At 49.0% G+C, this 21,157-nt stretch overlaps 1 protein-coding gene across 12 annotated transcripts in view; it reads left to right on the plus strand.

The window, feature by feature from the left end:
- PLCG2 (phospholipase C gamma 2) overlaps positions 1-21,157 on the plus strand; it is a 178,327-nt gene that overhangs the window by 113,122 nt on the left and 44,048 nt on the right. For all 12 annotated transcript variants that reach the window (XR_010152465.1, XM_001148089.6, XM_016930240.4 and 9 more), the window contains 8 exons: positions 601-686; positions 2,708-2,828; positions 7,486-7,654; positions 12,276-12,380; positions 14,547-14,636; positions 15,278-15,453; positions 17,375-17,575; positions 19,451-19,570. Coding sequence is in view for 11 of the 12 variants with exons in the window: in XM_001148089.6 (XP_001148089.4) it covers positions 601-686; positions 2,708-2,828; positions 7,486-7,654; positions 12,276-12,380; positions 14,547-14,636; positions 15,278-15,453; positions 17,375-17,575; positions 19,451-19,570 (1,068 nt within the window). In the remaining variant the exon portion in view is untranslated. The remainder of the gene's footprint in view (positions 1-600; positions 687-2,707; positions 2,829-7,485; positions 7,655-12,275; positions 12,381-14,546; positions 14,637-15,277; positions 15,454-17,374; positions 17,576-19,450; positions 19,571-21,157) is intronic.

The raw sequence follows: 21,157 nt of genomic DNA on the forward strand, positions 1-21,157 counted from the left end.
TCAGCCTGCCAAAGTGCTGGGATTACAGGCATGAGCCATCGTGCCTGGCCTCGGAACACAAATTTTAAAAAAGTTGGGGTGAATCATGACGAGGAGGAAAGTGCATTAAAGAGTCATTCTTAGGGCGGTTTTGGTGGATATGGCTCCTAGCATAGCCGATTGCACCAACAGTTGTTGAATGTCTGTTCTGTGCCTGGCCTCAAGCCTTGATATCAAAAGAAGTGCCCATCTTTGTTTAGACCGAGGACCCAGAGAGCGGCCATGGGGCCTTGTTAATTCATCTTCTGCAGCTTTTTTTGCTTCTGACGTGCTTTGACCAACTTCTCCTCAAAAGAACATGTCCTCTCCACGCTTGCATTGCCCAGGTGGTCAGCAGTCACCTCCTGCGATTGTGGCCTGAGTTCAGAGCTCATGCCGAGTGTGACCGTGGGATTGTGTATTTCTGTCCTGGGCCTTAGCTTTGAGTCTTTCTACATGGAAGAACTCAGAGCTTTGGCGGCTCAGGCGGAGAAGTTCCCCCACAACACCCTGAGGTGCAGGCTTGCCCCCAAACCCCTGTGGCTGCCACCCCCACACGGCCACCTGCCTTCTCTCCTGCAGGTACCTTACAGGTGACCAGCTGCGGAGCGAGTCGTCCCCAGAAGCTTACATCCGCTGCCTGCGCATGGGCTGTCGCTGCATTGAACGTGAGTAGCTCCTTCTTGGTGGAGGTCAGGCTCGCAGCAAATTGAGGACAACCATGTGGTTGCTCCATGTTTTCTTTCGAATTGTAAAAAGGTTTTAATGGACACATAATAACTGTGCATATTTATGGAGTTAGAGTGTGATGTTTCTTTGTTTTCTTTTTTCTTTTTTTTTTTTTTTTTTTGAGACGGAGTCCCTGTCATCTGTATCTCCTCAGCTTCCTCCTGGGCTGGTATTAGAGGAAGGCAAACAGACACCCGCTGTGTTTTGGCAGCTGGGTCCTAGGTGTGCACAGGTACCACGTATCACCTGGATTGGGGGGTCTCTGAGCAAATGTGAAAAGAATGGTCAGGGCTGGATATGGTGGCTCATGCCTGTAATCCCTGCACTTTGGGAGGCTGAAGTGGGAGGATTGTATGAGGCTAAGAGTTTGAGACCAGCCTGGGCGACATGGTGAGATCCTATCATTACAAAAAGTAAAAAAATTAGCTGTGTGTAGTGGCATGCACCTGTGGTCCCAACAACTTGGGAGGCTGAGGTGGGAGGATCGCTTGAGCCCAGGAGGTTGAGGCTGTGGTGAGCTGTGATTGTGCCACTGCACTCCAGCCTGGGCAACAGAGCGAGACTCTGTGTCTAAACTGAAAAGAAAAGAAGGGTCAGGTGGCATCTCTGCCTGAGCAGATGGCAGACGCCTTATTTCCCTCCTTCCTTCTCATAGCCTTTCTGGCTATTTTCCTTCCGGCCTCTCTCTCACCAAAGGCTCATGGGTGCATTTGGCTGAGAAAAGGCAACAACCAGCTTGTCGTGGTGTCTCATGCCTGTAATCCCAGCACTGTGAGAGGTCGAGGCGGGCGGATCACTTGAGATCAGGAGCTTGAGATCAGTCTGGCCAACATGGCGAAACCCTTTCTCTACTAAAAATACAAAAATTAGCCAGGCGTGGTGGTGCACATCTGTAATCCCAGCTGCTTGGGAGGCCGAGGCACAGGAATCACTTGAGCCTGGGAGGCAGAGGTTGCAGTAAGCTGAGATCGCGCCGCTGCACGCCAGCCTGGGCAACAGAGGGAGACTTTGTCTCAAAAAAATAAAAATAAAAAATAAATAAATAAAATAAAAAAAGGCAACAACCACTGACTTAGGCTCCAGTGTTACCAAAACGACTCATCATGGAAGCAACGTTTTGTAGCAGTTACTCTATAGGCTTTCTTCCCGTTTATGATTTTTCTCCTCCCTCAGGAAAAAACAAATGTTTAAAAGTAAAGCTTGAAGCAGTCAGCTCCTGTGCCCTCCAGGGGTCCAAAAGATTGGGGATGTTCATCTTCCACATGACCCATTTCTGTTTGAAAATATTACTGTGAACCTTTACAAATAAATTTCTCATTGCTCTGTATCATTTCCACGGGCAGAAAAGGCAGTCAAGGTTTTCAACAGGTAAAGTCAGAAAATAAAACACGTGGTAAAATCTTCTTTAAAAAGAAGCATTGAGGTCGGGCGTGGTGGCTCACGCCTGTAATCTCAGCACTTTGGGAAGCTGAGGTGGATGGATCACGAGGTCAGGAGATCGAGACCACCCTGGCCAACATGGTGCAACCCTGTCTCTACTAAAATACAAAAAATTAGCCGAGCGTGATGGTGCGCGCCTGTAGTCCCAGTTACTCAGGAGGCTGAGGCAGGGGAATTGCTTGAACCCGGGAGGCGGAGATTGCAGTGGGCCGAGATTGTGCCACTGCACTCCAGCCTGGGCCACAGAGCGAGACTTTGTCTTAAAAAAAAAAAAAAAAAAAAAAAAAAAAAAAAAGCAGCAGCATTGAAACTAGCTTGTCTTGGACAGCTGCACTTGCATTATGTGAGCGCACAGGGAACCCTGCGGATACAGGGAAAGCCATGTCCTCGTGTTGGCAGCCGAATGGAGGGAGTGTGGGTGTCCTTGTCTAGTAACTGAACTGGTGTGTGGGCCGGGGGCTGACCTCGGGGCTGTCAGTGAACACACGTGGTATTGAGGCTGCCGCGTTTCTCCCTGTAGTGGACTGCTGGGACGGGCCCGATGGGAAGCCGGTCATCTACCATGGCTGGACGCGGACTACCAAGATCAAGTTTGACGACGTCGTGCAGGCCATCAAAGACCACGCCTTTGTTACCTCGAGGTCAGTTGGCTGATTTCTGGGTGGTGTGACTTAAAGGGGAAGGCAGCTAGGGTTGGATAGACAGATGGACAGACAGGCAAACACACATAGACACCTCCCTCCAAATGCGGGAAGGCCTGGGCTCCATCTTGGCCAAAGCCACTGCCATCAAGTTCTCACCCGAGTGTTGGCATCCCCTGCAGGCCGAGAGTGCAAGTTGCTCCCGGGCTCTAGAGCCCCGAGGAGGCTCTGGCTGGGGAACCCTGTGGCTGCTCAGTGCCCACCCCACCTCCTCATTCTGTCTGGCTCCCACTTTCAGAACCCCCGAAAGAGAGGGAAAGGCTGGGCGCAGTGGCTCACGCCTGTAATCCCGGCACTTTGGGAGGCTGAGGTGTGATCACTGAGGTCAGGAGTTCGAGAAGAGCCTGGGCAACATGGTGAAACCCCTTCTCTACCAAAACACACACACACACACACACACACACACACACACACACACACACACACACACACACACATCATCTGGGTGTAGTGGCATGTGCCTGTGGTCCCAGTTACTTGGGAAGCTGAGGTGGGAGGATTGCTTGAACCTGGCAGGCAGAGGTTACAGTGAGGTCAGATTGCGCCACTGCACTGCAGCCTGGGCAACAGAGCGAGACCCTGTCTCAAAGGAAAAAAACCCAAAAAAACAAAAACCAAAAAAAAAGTGAGGCAAGGAAAGTAAAATTCCCCTTCTGTCCTAATTCCCTCTTTTGTGCCCAGTTCTCACCCCCACCAAACCTGTTTCTACAGGCGGAATCCAAGCAGCCAGTAATGGTGGTGGTGTGTTTTTTGAATACCCACCTGGGGCCAGGCTCTGTGCTAGGTTCTTTGTACAGGTGATCATATTGATTCTTTGCCACAAAGTGAGTATGGTCATCCCTATTTAACAGATGAGTATATTGAGACAAGGAGGGGTTAAATGGGTGAGAACATTTAGGTTCATTTCAAGGGTTTCTGACCTCAGGTGTAATCCTTTTCTGTCCCACGAGAAGATCTTGGTCTGGGCTGGAGGTCAACGAAATTGTTCTGTAAAGAGCCAGATACAAATGTTTCAGGCTTTATGGGCCCTGTGGTCTCTGTTGCAACTATTCAGCCCTGTTGCTGAAGTGCAAAGCAGCCATGGGCAAGAGGTAAACACGTGGGTCTGGCTGTGTTCCAGTTAAAACTTGAATTACACGTTACAAAAATAGATGGCAGGCCAGATTTGGGGCAGAGGCCATCATATGCCGACTCCTGGTTTGGGTTCCTTATTATTTCTGAGAGCTGGCAAGAGGCCTTCTATAGGCTCCATGGAATGATAGTTGTCTTTTTATCCTTTCTGGGGAAGAATAGCAGTTACGAGTATGGGTTCTGAGTCCTTCTCGCTGAGTTTGAATCCAGCTGTTGAGTACTAGTTTGGGCAAAGCACTTACCATTCTATGCTTCAATTTCCATGTTAAAAAATAGAGGTGATAACTGTGTGCACCTCAGAGGGCGGTTGTGATGATTAAATGAGATGCCATTACAGCAAGTGCTTAACCCTGCCCCTGGCATAGAGTAACTGTTCAGTCAATAAGATCGATTAGTTTTTTTCTTTTTTTCTTTTCTTTTCTTTTCTTTTCTTTTTTTTTTTTTTTTTGAGATGGAGTCTCCCTCTGTCGCCCAGGCTAGAGTGCAATGGCAGGATCTCGGCTCACTGCAACCTCCACCTCCCGAGTTCGAGCAATTCCCCTGTCTCAGTCTCCCAAGTAGCTGGGATTACAGGCACCCACCATCATGCCCAGCTAATTTGTGTATTTTGGTAGAGATAGGGTTTCACTATGTTGGCCAGGCTGGTCTTGAACTCATGACCTCAGGTGATCCTCCCGCCTCGACCTCCCAAAGTGTGGGGATTATGGGCATGAGCCACCATGCCCAACTCGATTGGTTATTTTTATTGCATTTACTGCAGATGTCCCTTGAGGTGTTGCTCTGAGACAATGAAATTATGGAAGTCTTTTCGCACTTGGTGAAAACCTTTCAATGAAGGCATATGATTTCTCCATCGCAGCGTTCTCCCCTGAGGGGCCCTAGCCCTTCTAAGTGCCAGCCTCCATCAGGTAGATGGAAGGAGCCGGTATTAACAGACACTGTGCAGTGGCAGCTTACACTCTGCTTTGAGAGTTTGCTTTCATTTGCAGGACATAGGTGCTTATGGTTGTGAGCTGACAGTCATTCATCGAACATTATCTCATTCATGACTAGAGGAAGTTTTTTCTGGTTAAAATAGGGCTGGAATCATCTAACACCTATAGGGCTAGAACTCTGTAATCAAACATTAATGCATTAATGTTTTGGCAGCAAAAGCCATCCTTATTGGTATTAAGAGGGATTTAAGAAAATGATTGCAAGCAGCATTCATTCGAATGGTTCAGATTTTGCTGTCAGTTACATTTTGATACCAACTTACTAGGTAGCCTTTGTTGTAAAAGCTTTTCAGCTGTTATGTTCTAGTAAGGGTGTGTGGATCAGGATCGGGGAGTGAGCTGGGTCCACACTTTCCAGGAGTGACGAGGCTATGATTTACTTGAGCTGGAACATGGTTAAGGATTTTATTTTTATCATCGTCACTTTATTTTCACATTTACCTTCATTTCTATTGAGTGACGTGATTTCCTATTTATGGAAGTGACATAGCTGCCTTTAGCATAATTTTGTTTCATAGTAAATGCCATGCACAAGCCTCAGATGGATTCTTGGTGGGAAAAACTCCATCTATACAGTATATTTCTTGGATAACTGGGGAAATTTGAGTATGTCTAATGATCATTACTTAAAGATAGTTTCCTGAGGTGATATGGTGTGGTGATGTCGGGGGATGTTCTTAAGAGATACCTGTGGGGGATGTCTGCGCCTTATTTCAGATGGTTCAGGAGGAAACGTAAATATGTGTATAAATGAAATACAAATATAGGCTGGGCACAGTGGCTCACGCCTGTAATCCCAGCACTTTCGGAGGCTGAGGCGAGTGGATCAACTGAATTCAGGAGTTTGAGACCAGCAGCCTGGCCAACATGGTGAAACCCTATCTTTAATAAAAATACAAAAAATTAGCTGGGCATGCTGGCAGATACCTGTAATCTCAGCTACTCAGGAGGCTGAGGCAGGAGAATTGCTTGAACTTGGGAGGCGGAGGTTGCAATGAGCTGAGGTCACGCCATTGCACTCCATCCTGGGCAATGAGTGAAACTCCATTTCCAAAAGAAAAATAAATAAATAAAATAAAATAAATAAATACATAAATAAATGACTTTTCTCCTGCCTCAGGAGGAGTATGTGTATATATATATATATACACACACACGCACATAAATATATATGTGTGTATATATACGTATATATGTATATACATGTACTAATGATATGTGAATTTATACATACACGTTCACGTGATATAGAAGGATACAGGTGATCCTTATTGGTGGATTCTACTTGCTAAAATTGACTTGTAACCCCAAATCAAATCTCAAAGCACTCCGAGGTCATTCTGAGACACGCACAAAGTGTGGGAAATGAGACTCACGCGATGCACACGTGTTCAGCTGAGGTTGAGCAAAGCAGCGCTCCCCTTCCTGGTCTACAGCGTGAAAGCTTCAACAAGTGTCCTCACCATCTGTTGACTGCCATGTTTTTCCTGTTTTTGAGCTTTTTCTTGGTGATCTTGCTGTTCAAATGGCCCGAAGCACAGTGGTGAGGGCTGCCTGGTGTTCCTGAGCACGAGAAGGCTGTGATGTGCCTGATGGAGAAAACACCTGTGTCAGATACGCTTGGTTCAGGCACGAATTACAGTGATGCTGGCTGTGAGCCCAGTGTCAGTCAATAATATATACCAAATCAGGTGTCTTTAAACAGAAACACACATAAAACAAGGTCAGATATTGATTCATTGAGGAAAATGTTGTGACCACAGGCTCAAAAGGCCCTGATCCTGTATTTCCCCTTAGGAGCAATGGCTCAGGTATTTGCCAGTCAGTGTTGGTGGTGACTTTATGAACCATAACCCCAATAGATAAGAAAAATCAACTATAGATACACACAAATGATCTATAAATACACAGACACCTTATAGAAATATACATATATGCACATACAAATAATAAATGTATGCATGCATACATATGTAAATTACATATGTGTGCATATGAATGAGAATATATAAAACCAATATACTTTATAAATAGAGGAAGTAATAAACACACTAAAGTAGGTGGATGCGCACGTGGAACAGCGTCCCCGTTGGTGACCCTGGGTGAGGCACACATGGGTGCTTACTGTGCTGTCTGTTCATCTTTTCTGTAGGTTTGAACTTTAAAAAAAGATTAGAGACTTTTTTCTGTAAGTTTAAAGATACGAATAGATGGAAAAAAATACGGAGAAAAGGTGCATTCTGGGGTATGGGGAAGCTCCTGAATCAGATTGCAGCTGTTCTGAGTCCCAAGACTTGTGCCCTCATACCCAGGATGAGGTCCTCTCCTTCTGGGAGGGCAGATGTGGGGGTTGTGCCCCCCGAGCAGCGCCCGGTTTCTGTCGTCCCAGGGAGCTGCCCTGGCCCCTCTGTGGGGCAGATGCAGAGGTGTGTGCTCCCCCTGCCGAGCTGCCCACCCTCTTCTGCCTGCAGCTTCCCAGTGATCCTGTCCATCGAGGAGCACTGCAGCGTGGAGCAACAGCGTCACATGGCCAAGGCCTTCAAGGAAGTGTTTGGCGACCTGCTGCTGACGAAGCCCACGGAGGCCAGTGCTGACCAGCTGCCCTCGCCCAGCCAGCTGCGGGAGAAGATCATCATCAAGGTAGGCACCCCGGGTGCTGCTGTTGGCTGTCCAGGGAGCCCAGTGGCTTGGTTCCCCGGCTCTGGGTCCCATTCACCAAGTTCTGTGTCCTACTGGGCCTGCTCCAGGTCCCACTGCACAGGCTCAAATCTGCTCTCCTTACTAACACTGTGACCCTAGGCAAAGTCATTAACCTTTGGGAGCCTCTGTTGTCACCAGTCTCTGGGGGAGATAATACTGGAACCCATCTGGCTAGCTTGCTGGAAGCATGACGTGAGGGAAGGCGTGGAGAATGCGTGGAACTGTGCCCGTCATGTGGTTGGTGCTACGTTAAGTGCTAACCTGTTATAGTTCATTTGTTCATTGGTGAACCTTCCCCATCCTCTCTCGGAGTCAGCCCCATGCGAGGTGCTGGAGGTGTCCAGCGACCTGGGTGCTGTTCCTGTGATTGGAGCTTCCAGTTGTGTGGGAGGCGGGCAGTTGCTAGAAAAGGCTGAGTGCAGCAATAGAGCTGATGTTCCCAGCACTGCAGGGGAGATGGGTGATTATATCTGTGCCTAGGGATGCCACGGTAACATTTGGATTTTTGAATTATTAGGATAAAGAGACCATATATGCCGTGGCTTAAAGCACAGAAGAGTTTATTTCTTCCCCATGCGAGGGAGAATGTTCTGTGAGTTTTGAGCTCTAGCCCACAAGGTGACTCAGGGACCTGGGGCCCCCGCATTCTGCTCTAGCATCTCTCAGGGCAGCAGTTTTCAACTGGGGTTTCACAGACCCCCGAAGAATCCACAGTTAGAATCAGACGGGCACGTGAACTTCAACAGAAAAAAAATTACATCTTTATTTGTTTAACCTGTACATAAAACTTAATACTTCCTTCCATTGTGAACATTGGCAGCAAGCCACTTGCGGGCTCTGTCACCAGCAGAAGTCATGAGTGTTTTCATATCACGTTTACAGTTATTGCAAATATTTCAAAATAATGTTGTGCTCGTCATCACTTTGGAATTATGGAGGTTATTAGGTCTGCCTCTAGATCTTACTTAAGATGTTAACGAAGAAACCCATCTATTAGTGTATTGCAAATATTTATTTAATATCTTAATCATGTTTCAATATAATTGAGTTAGTTTCCTTTGTGATTTTATGCATTATTATTCTGAGAAAAGGGTCTGTAGCCTTCCCCAGATTTTGAAGGAGCTCATTACACAAAAACGGTGAAGGGACTTTGCTTTGTCCTTGTTTGTGTGGTGGACGCTTGGTCTCAGGCACATCCTAGTTCCAGCTCAGATCACGGGAAGTCCAAGGGTGTCCAGGGCAAATGGTTTCTGGTAAGCAAGTCAGCTGTCCCGTCGTTTTCTCTACTGTTCTGTGCATGAGAGCTTAGTCACGTTACCTGCAAGGACTGTGGAATCTGAAGTCCCTAGTGGGGCAGCCTTTCATGGAAGGAGCGAGTGTGAATTTTGTTGACATTGCACAAGCTCATGGGAAAGGACAAACAGCTGTTTCATAGGTATTTCAGTCTGTTCATGCGGCTATCACAAAATACCGTAAGCTGGGTGGGTTATAAACAACAGGAACTGATTTCTCACGGTTCTGGAGGCTGGAAGTTCAAGGTCAGGGTGCTGGTATGAGAGTCCTCTTCCAAGTTGTAGGCTGCCGACTTCTAGTTGTGTCCTCACATGGTGGAAAGGGTGAGGCAGCTCTCTGGGACCTCTTTTATTTTTAAATATTTATTTATTTATAAATAACCATCTGGGACATGGAGATATCTTTGGCCTCTTTTATAAGGGCACCATTCCCATTCATGAGAGCTCTACCCTTATTCCCATTCATGGGAGCTCTACTCTCATTCCCACTTATGAGAGCTCTACCCTCATTCCCATTCATAAAAGCTCTACCCTCATTCCCGTTCATGAGGACTCTACCCTCATGACCTAATCACCTTCTGTGTTACCCATTCTCACACTGCTCATAAAGACATACCCAAGACTGGGTAATTTATAAAGGAAAGAGGTTTAATGGACTCACAGTTCCATATGGCTGGGGAGGCCTCACAATCATGTCAGAAGACAAAGGAGGAGCAAAGTCACATCTTACATGGTGGCAGGCGAGAGAGCTTGTGCAGGGAAACTCCCATTTATAAAACCAGATCTCATGAGATGTGTTCACTATCACAAGAACAGCATGTGAAAGACCCACCCCCATGATTCAATTACCTCTCACTGGGTTCCTCCTATGACATGTGGGAATTATAGGAGCTGCAATGCAAGGTGAGATTTGGGTGGGGACACAGCCAAACCATATTACCTTCCAAAGCTACCATCTCCAAATACCATTACATTGGGGATTAGGTTTCAACATATAAATTTTGGGAGGACACAGACATTCAGACCATAGCAGTAGGCAGAGAAGGGGGATGTCCTTCCAGGTTGGGACAACAGGACACACAAGGGTGTGGTGGTGTCAACACGTGGCATGTACCCTATATTGTCACTGGGCCACCAAGATACATTGGGCACAATCCTTATGTTCCAGGAAGTCATGGTTTGGTAGGGAGACAAACCCATCAACAGAGAAACACCAAACAGTGCAAGGAGCTTTGGCCAAGCGCAACCAGAGGAGGGGATGTTGGTGCCCCCATGGGTAAGAGCATCAGTGCACGGGGAATGTTTGGCCAAGACTGTGACCCTTAAGGTACAGATGTTTGCCTAAGCGGGAGATCAGCTGTCATTGTCTTAGTCTTGCAGATGAGAAGTGTGAGGCCTGGAGAAGTGCAGCCACCTGCCTGGGGTCACAAGTTAACAAAATAGCTGCAGCGCTGTTTGCACCCAGGCAGTTGTTTCGGAGATGCCAAGGGATGCTTCCAGCATGGTGAAGGCAGGATAAGGGGTGGAGGGAGCTCGGCCATGGAGGGTCCATGGCTTCTCAGGCACCTAGTTGGTGAGTCTTCGGGGCAGCCTGGTTGCATGTGCTCTTCCCTGTTCCCAGCTCATTCCTTCTGTTTCCATTAGGATGGCTTGCTGCCTGTTCCCAGGGATTTTTCAGCTCTTGTTCTAAGATGCAAAGTACTGAAGGCCCCTTTTAGAGCACCCTCTGCCCCACACCTGATACGCTGTGGCTCACTTCTTTCTATTTCAAGAAATGAGGTGGAAATAGCGTTGGCCACACGGTCACTTTGTACCATGCACTGGGCTAGGCATGGTGATATGTATCTTCTTATTCAGTCTTGTCAAGACACTGCAGGACGAATAACCTCAGCCCTTGCCCACTTTACAGATGTGGACATTGAGATTCAGAGGTTAAATAGCTCAGCCAGGGTCACACATTTAGTATTTGCTGAGGAAATTATTCAAGGCCAAGGTGTCTGCCCTCAAAGCCTGTTTTCCCATGCCTGTATCATGCTGCCATTCACAAGGGACACTGAGGTCCTGCTTCACTGTTGACACTTATCTTTCACGTTCTTTGACTTACGGGATCCCACAGGGGCTGCCACGTCCCGATTTTACGAGACAGATTACTGAGACTCTGATGATGACTCAGCCAAGGTCACATAGCCAGTAAGGTAATAGGCCCTGAATTCAAATCTGGATCTGACTCCCCATCCTGAGCTCCTTCACCAGGTTACATGACCCTCAACTTACAGACGCTTGCCTGCGTGGGAGTCCAGGTGTCATCACTGTCTTAATCTTGCAGATGAGAAGCCTGAGGCTCAGAGAAGTGCAGCCACTTGCCCGGGGTCACACAGCTGGTAGAATAGCTGCAGTGCTGTTTGCACCCAGGTTGCCTTAGTCTAATCCCCAGTGGGTCCCCTGCCACCCTGCCCAGCCTGTTCCCTCTGGACTGCAGCCTGCCTTTCCCTCTGTGTGCTAGAGAAGGCTGGGCACAGGGGATGTTGTATATTCACCGAGTATCAACAGAGCACTTACTGTCTGCTAAGTGCTCTTCTAGCACAGGAGACTCAACAGGAAGCAAAACAACATCCCTGCCCTCATGGGGCTTATATTCTAGCAGTGAGGACAGAAGACAAACACACGGTGTGTGTAGGGCTAGGCAAGTGAGAGGAATAAAGCAGGCTTGGGGCTAGAGAGTGGCAGGATAGGAAGGGGAGTGTGGGCTATTTTTACTTATTTATTTTTTACTGGGACAGAGTCTCACTCTGTTGCCCAGGCTGGAGTGCAGTGGTGCAGTCTCAGCTCACTGCAACCTCCACTTCCCAGGTTCAAGCAATCTTACTGTCTCAGCCTCCTGAGTAGCTGGGATTACAGGCGCGTGCCACCATGCCCGGCTAATTTTTTTATTTTTGTAGATACAGGGTTTTGCCATGTTGGCCAGGCTGGTCTAGAACTCCTGAGCTCAAGTGATCTGTCTGCTTCAGCCTCCCAAAGTGCTGGGCTTATAGGTGTGAGCCACTGCGCCCGGCCAGTATGGGCAATTTTTAGATGAAGCTGTAAGGAAAGCTCCTCCTCCTCGTTCAGGGTAACCTGGAGGGCAGAGCTGAACAGACTAAGAGGGAAGCCAGGCAGCAAGAACAGGCAGTGCAAAGGCCCTGCCTGGGAAGAGGCGACGAAGGCTGCTGGCTCAAAGGCCTAAACTTGGGTTTCCATGGAGACAGCCTATGTATATGTTTTCCCCTCAGCATAAGAAGCTGGGCCCCCGAGGCGATGTGGATGTCAACATGGAGGACAAGAAGGATGAGCACAAGCAACAGGGAGAGCTGTACATGTGGGATTCCATTGACCAGGTGGGCCTTGGTCCCTTCCCGTAGCCACTGCGGCCACCCCCCTTGCAGCTGCTTCTTGGAGCCCTGCTGGGAGCTCTGAGAATACGCCTGTCTTGTTCCCATTTTTAGTCAAGTGAGTTTTTGCCATGTGAATTTACCTTCCTTCTTAAACTTTATTTGTTTATTTTGTGGGACAGGGTCTCACTGTGTTGCCCAGGCTGGAGTGTAGTGGTGTGATTGCGGCTCACTGCAGCCTTCACCTCCCAGGCTCAAGTGATCCTCCCACCTCAACCTCCCTGAGTCTCTGGGACCGCACGTGCGCACCACCATGCCTGGCTAATTTTTTGTATTTTTGCAGAGATGGGATTTAGTCGCGTTGCCTAGGGTGATTTCAAACTCCTGGGCTCAAGCAATCCTCCCACCTTGGCCTCTCAAAGTGCTGAGATTATAGGCGTGAGCTTCTAAGCCTGGCCAACTTTATTTTCCTTTTGCATTTTTAATGTTTTATTTTGAAATAATTTTAGATTAAATATATTTACACACACAAATAGTATGGGATATTCCCATCTACCCTTACCAAGCTTCTCCAAATATTATTAATAACATCCTACATAACCACAGTATAATTAGCGCAGTCAGGAAATTAACATTGGTACAATACTAATAACTAGTTTATAGATGGTATTTCATTGTTGCCACTGTGTTCACTCAGGCTATTTTCCTGTTTCAGGATCCAGTACCCGGTGCTGCCGTGCATTTAGGTTGTCCTGACTCCTTCGTGTCCTCCAATCAGGGGTCGTTCCACCAGAAACCTTATTTTTCAGACTTTAATGCTGCCTCTATCCCTTTACCTAATGTGTATATCCATTTTGAGTATATTTTTACATGTCCGTTCTTATATCCTAGATATAACATACATATCAAAGGCAATATTTATTTATTACGTATTTATTTGTTTTAGATAGTCTTGCTCCATTGCCCTGGCTGGAGTGCGGTGGTACGATCTTAGCTCACCACAGACTCCACCTCCCGGTTGAAGTGATTCTTGTGCCTCAGCTTCCCGAGTAGCTGGGACCACAGATGTGCACCACCATGCCCTGCTAATTTTTGTAGCCTTAGTAGAGATAGTGTTTCGCCATGTTGGCCAGGCTGGTCTTGAACTCCTGATCTCAAGTGATCTGCCCGCCTTGGCCTCCTGAAGTGCTAGGATTACTGGCGTGGGCCACTGTGCCCAGCCAAAAATGGCAATATTTAAGTAAAGAATTAAGTTGGGCCAGGCGCGATGGCTCATGCCTATAATCCTAGCACCTTGGGAGGCCGAGGAAGGCAGATTACGAGGTCAGGAGATCGAGACCATCCTGGCTAACATGGCGAATCCCCGTCTCTACTAAAACTACAAAAATAAGCTGGGCATGGTGGCACGTGCCTGTAGTCCCAGCTACTCAGGAGGCTGAGGCAGGAGAATTACTTGAACCCGGGAGGCGGAGGTTTCAGTGAGCTGAGATTGAGCCACTGCACTCCAGCCTGGTGACAGAGACAGACTCTGTCTCAAAAAAAAAAAAAAAGTGCAGCACACCAACATGGCACATGTATACATATGTAAGAAACCTGCACAGTGTGCACATGTACCCTAGAACTTAAAGTATAATAAAAAATACAAATAAAAACATTATTAAAAAAAAGAGTTTCTGCATACCCTGCACCCAGCCTCCTCTCACATTAACGTCATGCATGACAATAAAAGTGACCAAAACTAAGAACTTAACACTGGTACTTTACAATAAAACCAGAGACTAAATTTCATCGGGAAAAAAAAAAAAAGTCATTAAGCCACAAATAAATATTGAACATAAGGTCTCCAGACAAACTGGCCAGGAAATCCTGAAAGTTTTAAAAGGTAGATGGAATAGAAAAGAAAACGATGAGGAGTTGTACCTACCTTAGACTCATGGATCTAAAAAGTCCAAAAAGAAGCTCAAATACCAAAAGAAGCTCAAAACGCATTGATGTTTTTAAAAAGAAATGCCTTGTAAGGAATTGAATTCAGAGAAGTCGCCATAAATGTCTATGAAACTGGGAAAAGCACATCCATAGTAGATGCTGGGGTGACACCCTGCAGGGCTCCTGGGCTCCACAGTTGATGAGGTAGAGGACTTGGGGGGCACTAATACCAGTTTCACTTTCTAGAAATGGACTCGGCACTACTGCGCCATCGCCGATGCCAAGCTGTCCTTCAGTGATGACATTGAACAGACTATGGAGGAGGAAGTGCCCCAGGTAGGGGGACACCCTAGCCACATAGGGAGGAGGTCCCCAGGAACCCCAAGGACCAGCCAGTCCCCGGGACCTCCTTCCCATGTGGCTTCTCTGGCCGGCTGGCAAGGGGATGCTCCGCTGAAGAAGCTGTTGATACTCTGGGTACCATGTCCTGGCTGGCTTGTCTCTGATTGGCTGGCTGCCCCAGGTGCTTTAACCAGTGAGGTTCAAGATGCTTTCCTGCTCTCTAAAGTGCCTGATTGGCCTTAGATGGAGGCCGGTGCTCTGGCTTGGTCCCATGCTTTCCTGTTGCCCTCTCCTCCAGCTGTGGTCATCTTTCCCGCTGTTTATTTCTGCAGCCCCCAGGGCCTCATGGCTCTCAGACTTCCCATAGAACAGAATGGAGGGCTTTGCTGGGAACCGTTCACTCCATGTCTCAGGATGCCAGGAGGCCACCATAAATGAGGGCTCTCAGGAGTGGGAGGCAGGCAGAGGAGGGTAGCGGGTGCTGTTTTCCCATACCCCTTCGGGTGGGGACCAGCTGAGGCTGGCCTCTCTATGTTATCTGGTACCCTGGGTCAGGGTGAGACAGAAGGACCTGTCTAGTGATGCTGGGGTTTGGTCCAAGGCTTTCAGAAACCCCTCCTCTCTTTGCGGCCCAGGATATACCCCCTACAGAACTACATTTTGGGGAGAAATGGTTCCACAAGAAGGTGGAGAAGAGGACGAGTGCCGAGAAGTTGCTGCAGGAATACTGCATGGAGACGGGGGGCAAGGATGGCACCTTCCTGGTTCGGGAGAGCGAGACCTTCCCCAATGACTACACCCTGTCCTTCTGGTAATGCCCCCGACCCAGGGAACGCCTACCTTCTCCTCCATGCCAACCGATGAGGCAGGGTGGCGAGTGGTTCTAGCTCAGGCAGCAATTGGGCAGGCTGGGGACCTGAATCCCAGGCTTCATTTGTCGAGCTCTTCTAGGCCGGGACAAGGGTGAGGTGGGTATGACTCACTTGGGCACAGTAACCTAGATTAATGAGATTTCAGGGCAATCTTTTAAAAAATCAAAAGTAATGCAAAAAAGTCTGTGATGAACAAAATATGAACATTTTAAACAAAGACAAGATCTGACCCTACTCTTAGATGATGTGGCCTCACTCACTTCCCCCGATCCCAGCCCTGGAGTGGGTCAGGTGGCTCTGGGTGATTCAGCCAACCTTCTAGCATCTCTGTCTCCTCCGTAAAAGGGGGACTCTAGGGCTGTCCTTTCGAAGCCGTCATAGGCTGTGATGAGCTTGTGCATTCATTCATCCACCCACTTATCCATGTCTCAGTGCATTAAAAGATACTTCTTGAGGGCGTGCCCTGTGCTAGACACAGTACTTATGCCAGACAGACAATGTCTTTGTCCTCCTGGACACTAGCGTCTTCTGAAGGAGATGGGCAATGAAAAAGCAGTCACTCACATGATTTGCAAGTATAGTTGTGATGAGTGCAGTGAAACAAGGCAACATAAAGGGACATCCCTCCCTTTATTGGGGTGGTTTAATGTGAGTTGGGGGGATTTGTGAAAGTCTGTGAGAGAAGGCTCTGATGCCCTGACGTGGGGAATGGTTAGGAAAACCTTCCTGAAAGAAGATGAGACCTGAAAGAGGGAAATTATAATTCTGTCACTTAAAAAAAATTGTGATAGGGTCTTGCTCTGTTGCCTAGGCTGTAGTACAATGGAGCAGTCTCAGTCACTGCAGCCTCAAACTCCTGGGCTCAAGCAACCCTCCTATCTCAGCCATCTAAGTAGCTGGGACTACAGGCACATGCCACGACACCTGGATAATTTGTAAATTTTTTGTAGAGCTGGAGTCTCACTACGTTGCCCAGGCTGGTTTCGAACTCAGCTCATGCAATCCTCTGGCTTTGGCCTCCTGAAGTGCTAGGATTACAGCTGTAAACCATTGCACCTGGCTGAAAATTAGAATAGTAATAACACGCAAATAATCCTGGACACCTAAATGATGCTTACCATGTGCTGGGCAGTATTCGAGACACCTTGTGTGTGTGGTCTCGTTTACTCTTCAGGATGCCTCTTTGAGGTGGATACTGTTATCATCCCTGTCAGACCGCTGGGGTAGTAATACAGTATGGCTCAGACAGCACGGGTGACCTGCTCCAGGACACTTAGTTCATATGTGGCAGAGCTGGGATTTGAATCCAGGCATCCTGGCTCTAGAGAAGCAGTTATATAGATAAAAGGGGGATGGGGTGGGGTGGGGTGCGGGAAGTAGGTAGAATGTTCTGGAATCCAGGCTGAGGGTCTAGCCTATGCTAAGGCCCTGCATCTGGTTTTGTTGTTGAGATGGAGTCTCGCTCTGTCGCCCAGGCTGGAGTGCAGTGGCGTGATTTCGGCTCACTGCAACCTCCGTCTTCCCAGGTAGAAGTGATTCTCCTGCCTCAGCCTCCCAAGTAGCTGGGATTACAGGCATGCACCACCATGCCCAGCTAATTTTTGTATTTTTAGTAGAGACGAGATTTCACTGTATTGGCCAGGCTGGTCTGGAACTCCTAACCTCAGGTCATCCACCCGTCTCGGCCTCCCAAAGTGCTGGGATTACAGGCATGAGCCACTGCGCCCAGCCTCCTGTGTCTGTTCTAGGAGCAGAGGGAAGGTTGTGTGGCCGCATGTAATGTCCCCGCCTCTGAGGCCCTGGCTGCCGCAATGGCCTGGTCTGCGTTCTCCCAGCACTGATGGCATCCTCTCCCCGCAGGCGGTCAGGCCGGGTCCAGCACTGCCGGATCCGCTCCACCATGGAGGGCGGGACCCTGAAATACTACTTGACTGACAACCTCACCTTCAGCAGCATCTATGCCCTCATCCAGCACTACCGCGAGACACACCTGCGCTGCGCCGAGTTCGAGCTGCGGCTCACGGACCCTGTGCCCAACCCCAACCCCCACGAGTCCAAGCCGTACGTGTCTGAGGGTGGAGCAGGAGGCAGGCGGTGGTCGGGTTAGCTCCACCAGGCAGAGAAGCTGGCCTGGTGGTTCAGCCGGGCCAGACCCCCAGGACACCCTCTCCCCAGCCCACCGGCATCTCAAAATTGCCGAGGTGGCCGGTTTCCAAATTCCTGGCACCATGACCTGTGTCCTTTTCTCTTTTCTTTCTTTCCTCCCCTTTCTTTCCTCTTTTCCCTTTCTTCTACTTTGTCTTCATAGCCCCGAGACTTTGGGCTTTGATTTTCAGAGGGTCATTCTGGCCCGGGGATATTCTCTTACCTTTCAGAGCTCCTTCCTGTTTGTTCTGAAAATGAACAAGGAAACAATGATTATAAGAGTCTGCCGCTGATTTTTTTTTGTCTAGTGAAATGAGTATCAAGGTAGGCTTTGCAAAGGGTCAACAAATTCTGGGAATAAAGAAAAAACAATTTTTAGGCAGAAAGCTGCAAAAATGTACATTTCCGAGGAGGCCGTATTACTTATAGCAACTTTTTTTTTTTTTCACTTTTTCTGTCACATTTTCCTATGGATTGCCTCTTAAAACTTGCTATTTCTTATCTTAAGAAATAACCCGAAAACAACCCAAAACCCTGTGAAACTGCTGCTGTGATCTCCGTCTTCGATTTTCTGAGACACGTGGCAATAACTGTGCCTCCCTGGGAGCCTGGCTTTTCAGGTTTGGGCTGCTTGGGTGAATGAAGATGAATCAGTTTTTTGAGACAAGGTGTTGCTCTGTTGCCCAGGCTGGAGTGCAGTGGAACAATCACGTCTCACAGCAGCCTCGAGCTCCTGGGCTCAAGTGATCCTCCCACCTCAGCCTCCTATCTGGGACTGCAGGTGTGTGCCACTGTGCCCAGCTAATTAATTAATTAATTTATTTATTTTGAGACCGGGTCTTGCTCTGTCTCCCAGGCTGGAGTGCAATGGCACGATCTCAGCTCACTGCAACCTCTGCCTCCCAGGTTCAAGAGATTCTTGTGCCTCAGCCTCCTGAGTAGCTGGTATTATAGGCGCACGCCACCGGGCCTGGCTAATTTTTGTATTTCCTTTTTTTTTTTTTTTTTGGGGGACAGAGTCACATTCTGTTGCCTAGGCTAGAGTGCAGTGGCATGATCTCGGCTCACTGCAACCTCTGCCTCCTGGGTTCAAGTGATTCTCCTGCCTCAGCCTCCTGAGTAGCTGGGACTACAGGCGCCTGCCACCATGCCCGGCTAATTTTTTGTATTTTTAGTAGAGACGGGGTTTCACCGTGTTAGCCAGGATGATCTCGATCTCCTGACCTCATGATCCACCCGCCTCAGCCTCCCAAAGTGCTGGGATTACAGGCGTGAGCCACCACGCCTGGCCCAATTTTTGTATTTTTAGTAGAGATGGAGTTTCGCCATGTTGGTCAGGCTGGTCTCGAACTCCTGGCTTCTCGCGATCCACCTGCCTTGGCCTCCCAAAGTGCTGGGATTACAGGCGTGAGCCACTGTGCCTAGGCTATTTTATTTTTTATAGAGATGGGGGTCTCATTGTGTTGGCCAGGCTGGTCTCAAACTCCTGACCCCAAGTGATCCTCCTGCCTCAGCCTCCCAAAGTGCTGGGATTTCAGGTGTGAACCACTGTGCCCGGCCCCATGTATTATTTTGGGCTTGAAACAGACCCCTGGGGTCTCCCACTATTCTTTTCACAAATTCTCTTTGCTGAGGTGCCTTTGGCTGGGGAAGCCCACTGTGTGATTTCCATGGTCGTTTCCAGGGCCAGGTTCCAGGTGTCACTGGTGCCATTATCCTGTCCTCTGCGGGTGGCCCACTGACAGCTTGGAGACCGCTCACCTGGTCGTTTTCCCTGGCCCTGTGCCGCAGGTGGTACTATGACAGCCTGAGCCGTGGAGAGGCAGAGGACATGCTGATGAGGATTCCCCGGGACGGGGCCTTCCTGATCCGGAAGCGAGAGGGGAGCGACTCCTATGCCATCACGTTCAGGTGGGTGCGAGGGTGGGAGGCACATGCCCTCCAGAGGGGCTTGGCAAGGACAGATGCGGAGAGACAAGGGGGAACTTCAGGTGGAGGCTCACCTGCAGTGTCCCCACCCCCCAGCATCAGCGACAACAACAACAACCACAGCAAAAGCTGCTGCGAGAATGTGCGCTCCAGCGTGCCAGGCACAGTCTGCGTTCTCCAGGGCAGGATGTTCTGTAGTAACTCACTTTGGCTTCCAGTAACTCTGTGGGGTTGACATGACCATGATCCGTGTTTCTCAGAGGAGGAAACTGAGGCACAGCAAGATTAAGTAACTTGCTGAAGCATGCAGCCACTAAGTGGTGGGGCTGGGATTCGAGCCCAGACAGCCCAGGCCTGTGATGATATAGATCTGGTTTCCTCCCAACTGCAGCTGCTGCCCAACCACCTCTAGGCCTGTGGTTCTCTAATTTTACCCCAAAACACCAGATTCTCCCACTTCCACTAATGACAAGGAGCTGAGGAGTGACTCAGACTCCGTGTAGCCTACTGTCCCGCCGTCTCCCCAGCCCCAGGGTTTCCCTGCATGTTCTTACGGTGGTAATAGTCTGCTATATGTTGAGTTCCTAACCGTGTTCTAGACACTGGGCTGCCTTCAAGGCCTCATCTGATTGAATCCTTTGCTACAGCCTGTGAGAGGTAGGTCTAGTTATTGCAAGGGAGGAAGCAGGACCAGAGAGGTTAAGTGACCTGCCTGGAGTCACACAGCCTCATAGTCAACTGAGTTTGAGGTTCAGATGCAGGCCTGTCCGTCTCCAAAGCCTAAGCTCTTCACTCCAGAGTCTCCAGCCAGAGGCCTGGGGGCCAAATCTCCAGCCAGAGGCCTGTGGGCGTCTTTTGTACACTGATGTGAAAAACTGAGAAATTTCACTGAAAAACTCAGATTGCTTCTTGTGAAAAATGGGAGGCAGTGGACGCTCTGGGCCTGTGTTTCCACATGGGCGCGGTGGTGCTGGCTGCATGGCAGCTAATGTGGGGTGTGTGGTTTGCCCCTGTCCACTCCTCTCCCCATTCCCTCTGCCCTGGTCCCATCCCCTGGTGACCCTGCCAGGCTGCCCCCTGGGCGTTTGTATTTCCCTTCCTCCTTGCCTGCACCACTATGCCTGAGCCACCTCCCTGTGGACCGTGGTGACGGTCATTATCACTGCAGTTTACTGAGGACCTACTGTGTACTGGCTCCAGCCAGAGAGCAGCCTCCCACCAGCATGGCTCTTCTGTACTCTCTGTTCCCAAAAGGGTGACCTGGGCTTCTCAGCATTGGTGCCTCTGCCCTTTGCTCTTTCCCTAAACCTCTTAGTGGTGCCTCCTCAGCCTGGATGGGGAGGAGGTGTGTTCAGTCTGCTGCACACGGATTGAAAACCTGCTGTGTGCCAGGCCCCAGGTGGGGTGTTGGCACTCCCACTGTGCTGTCATCCTGTGCAAGTGATGGCAACTAAACTCAACTGGCTGAAACTGAGGTGCCCAAGCGGTGAGACAGCTCTGACACAACCGGATTGGGGCCTCACCTGATGATGGTCAGGATGCCACCTGTATGTGCATGCTGGCGTTACT

Source organism: Pan troglodytes, chromosome 18, assembly GCF_028858775.2.
Source record: "Pan troglodytes isolate AG18354 chromosome 18, NHGRI_mPanTro3-v2.0_pri, whole genome shotgun sequence".
Lineage (NCBI taxonomy): Eukaryota > Metazoa > Chordata > Mammalia > Primates > Hominidae > Pan > Pan troglodytes.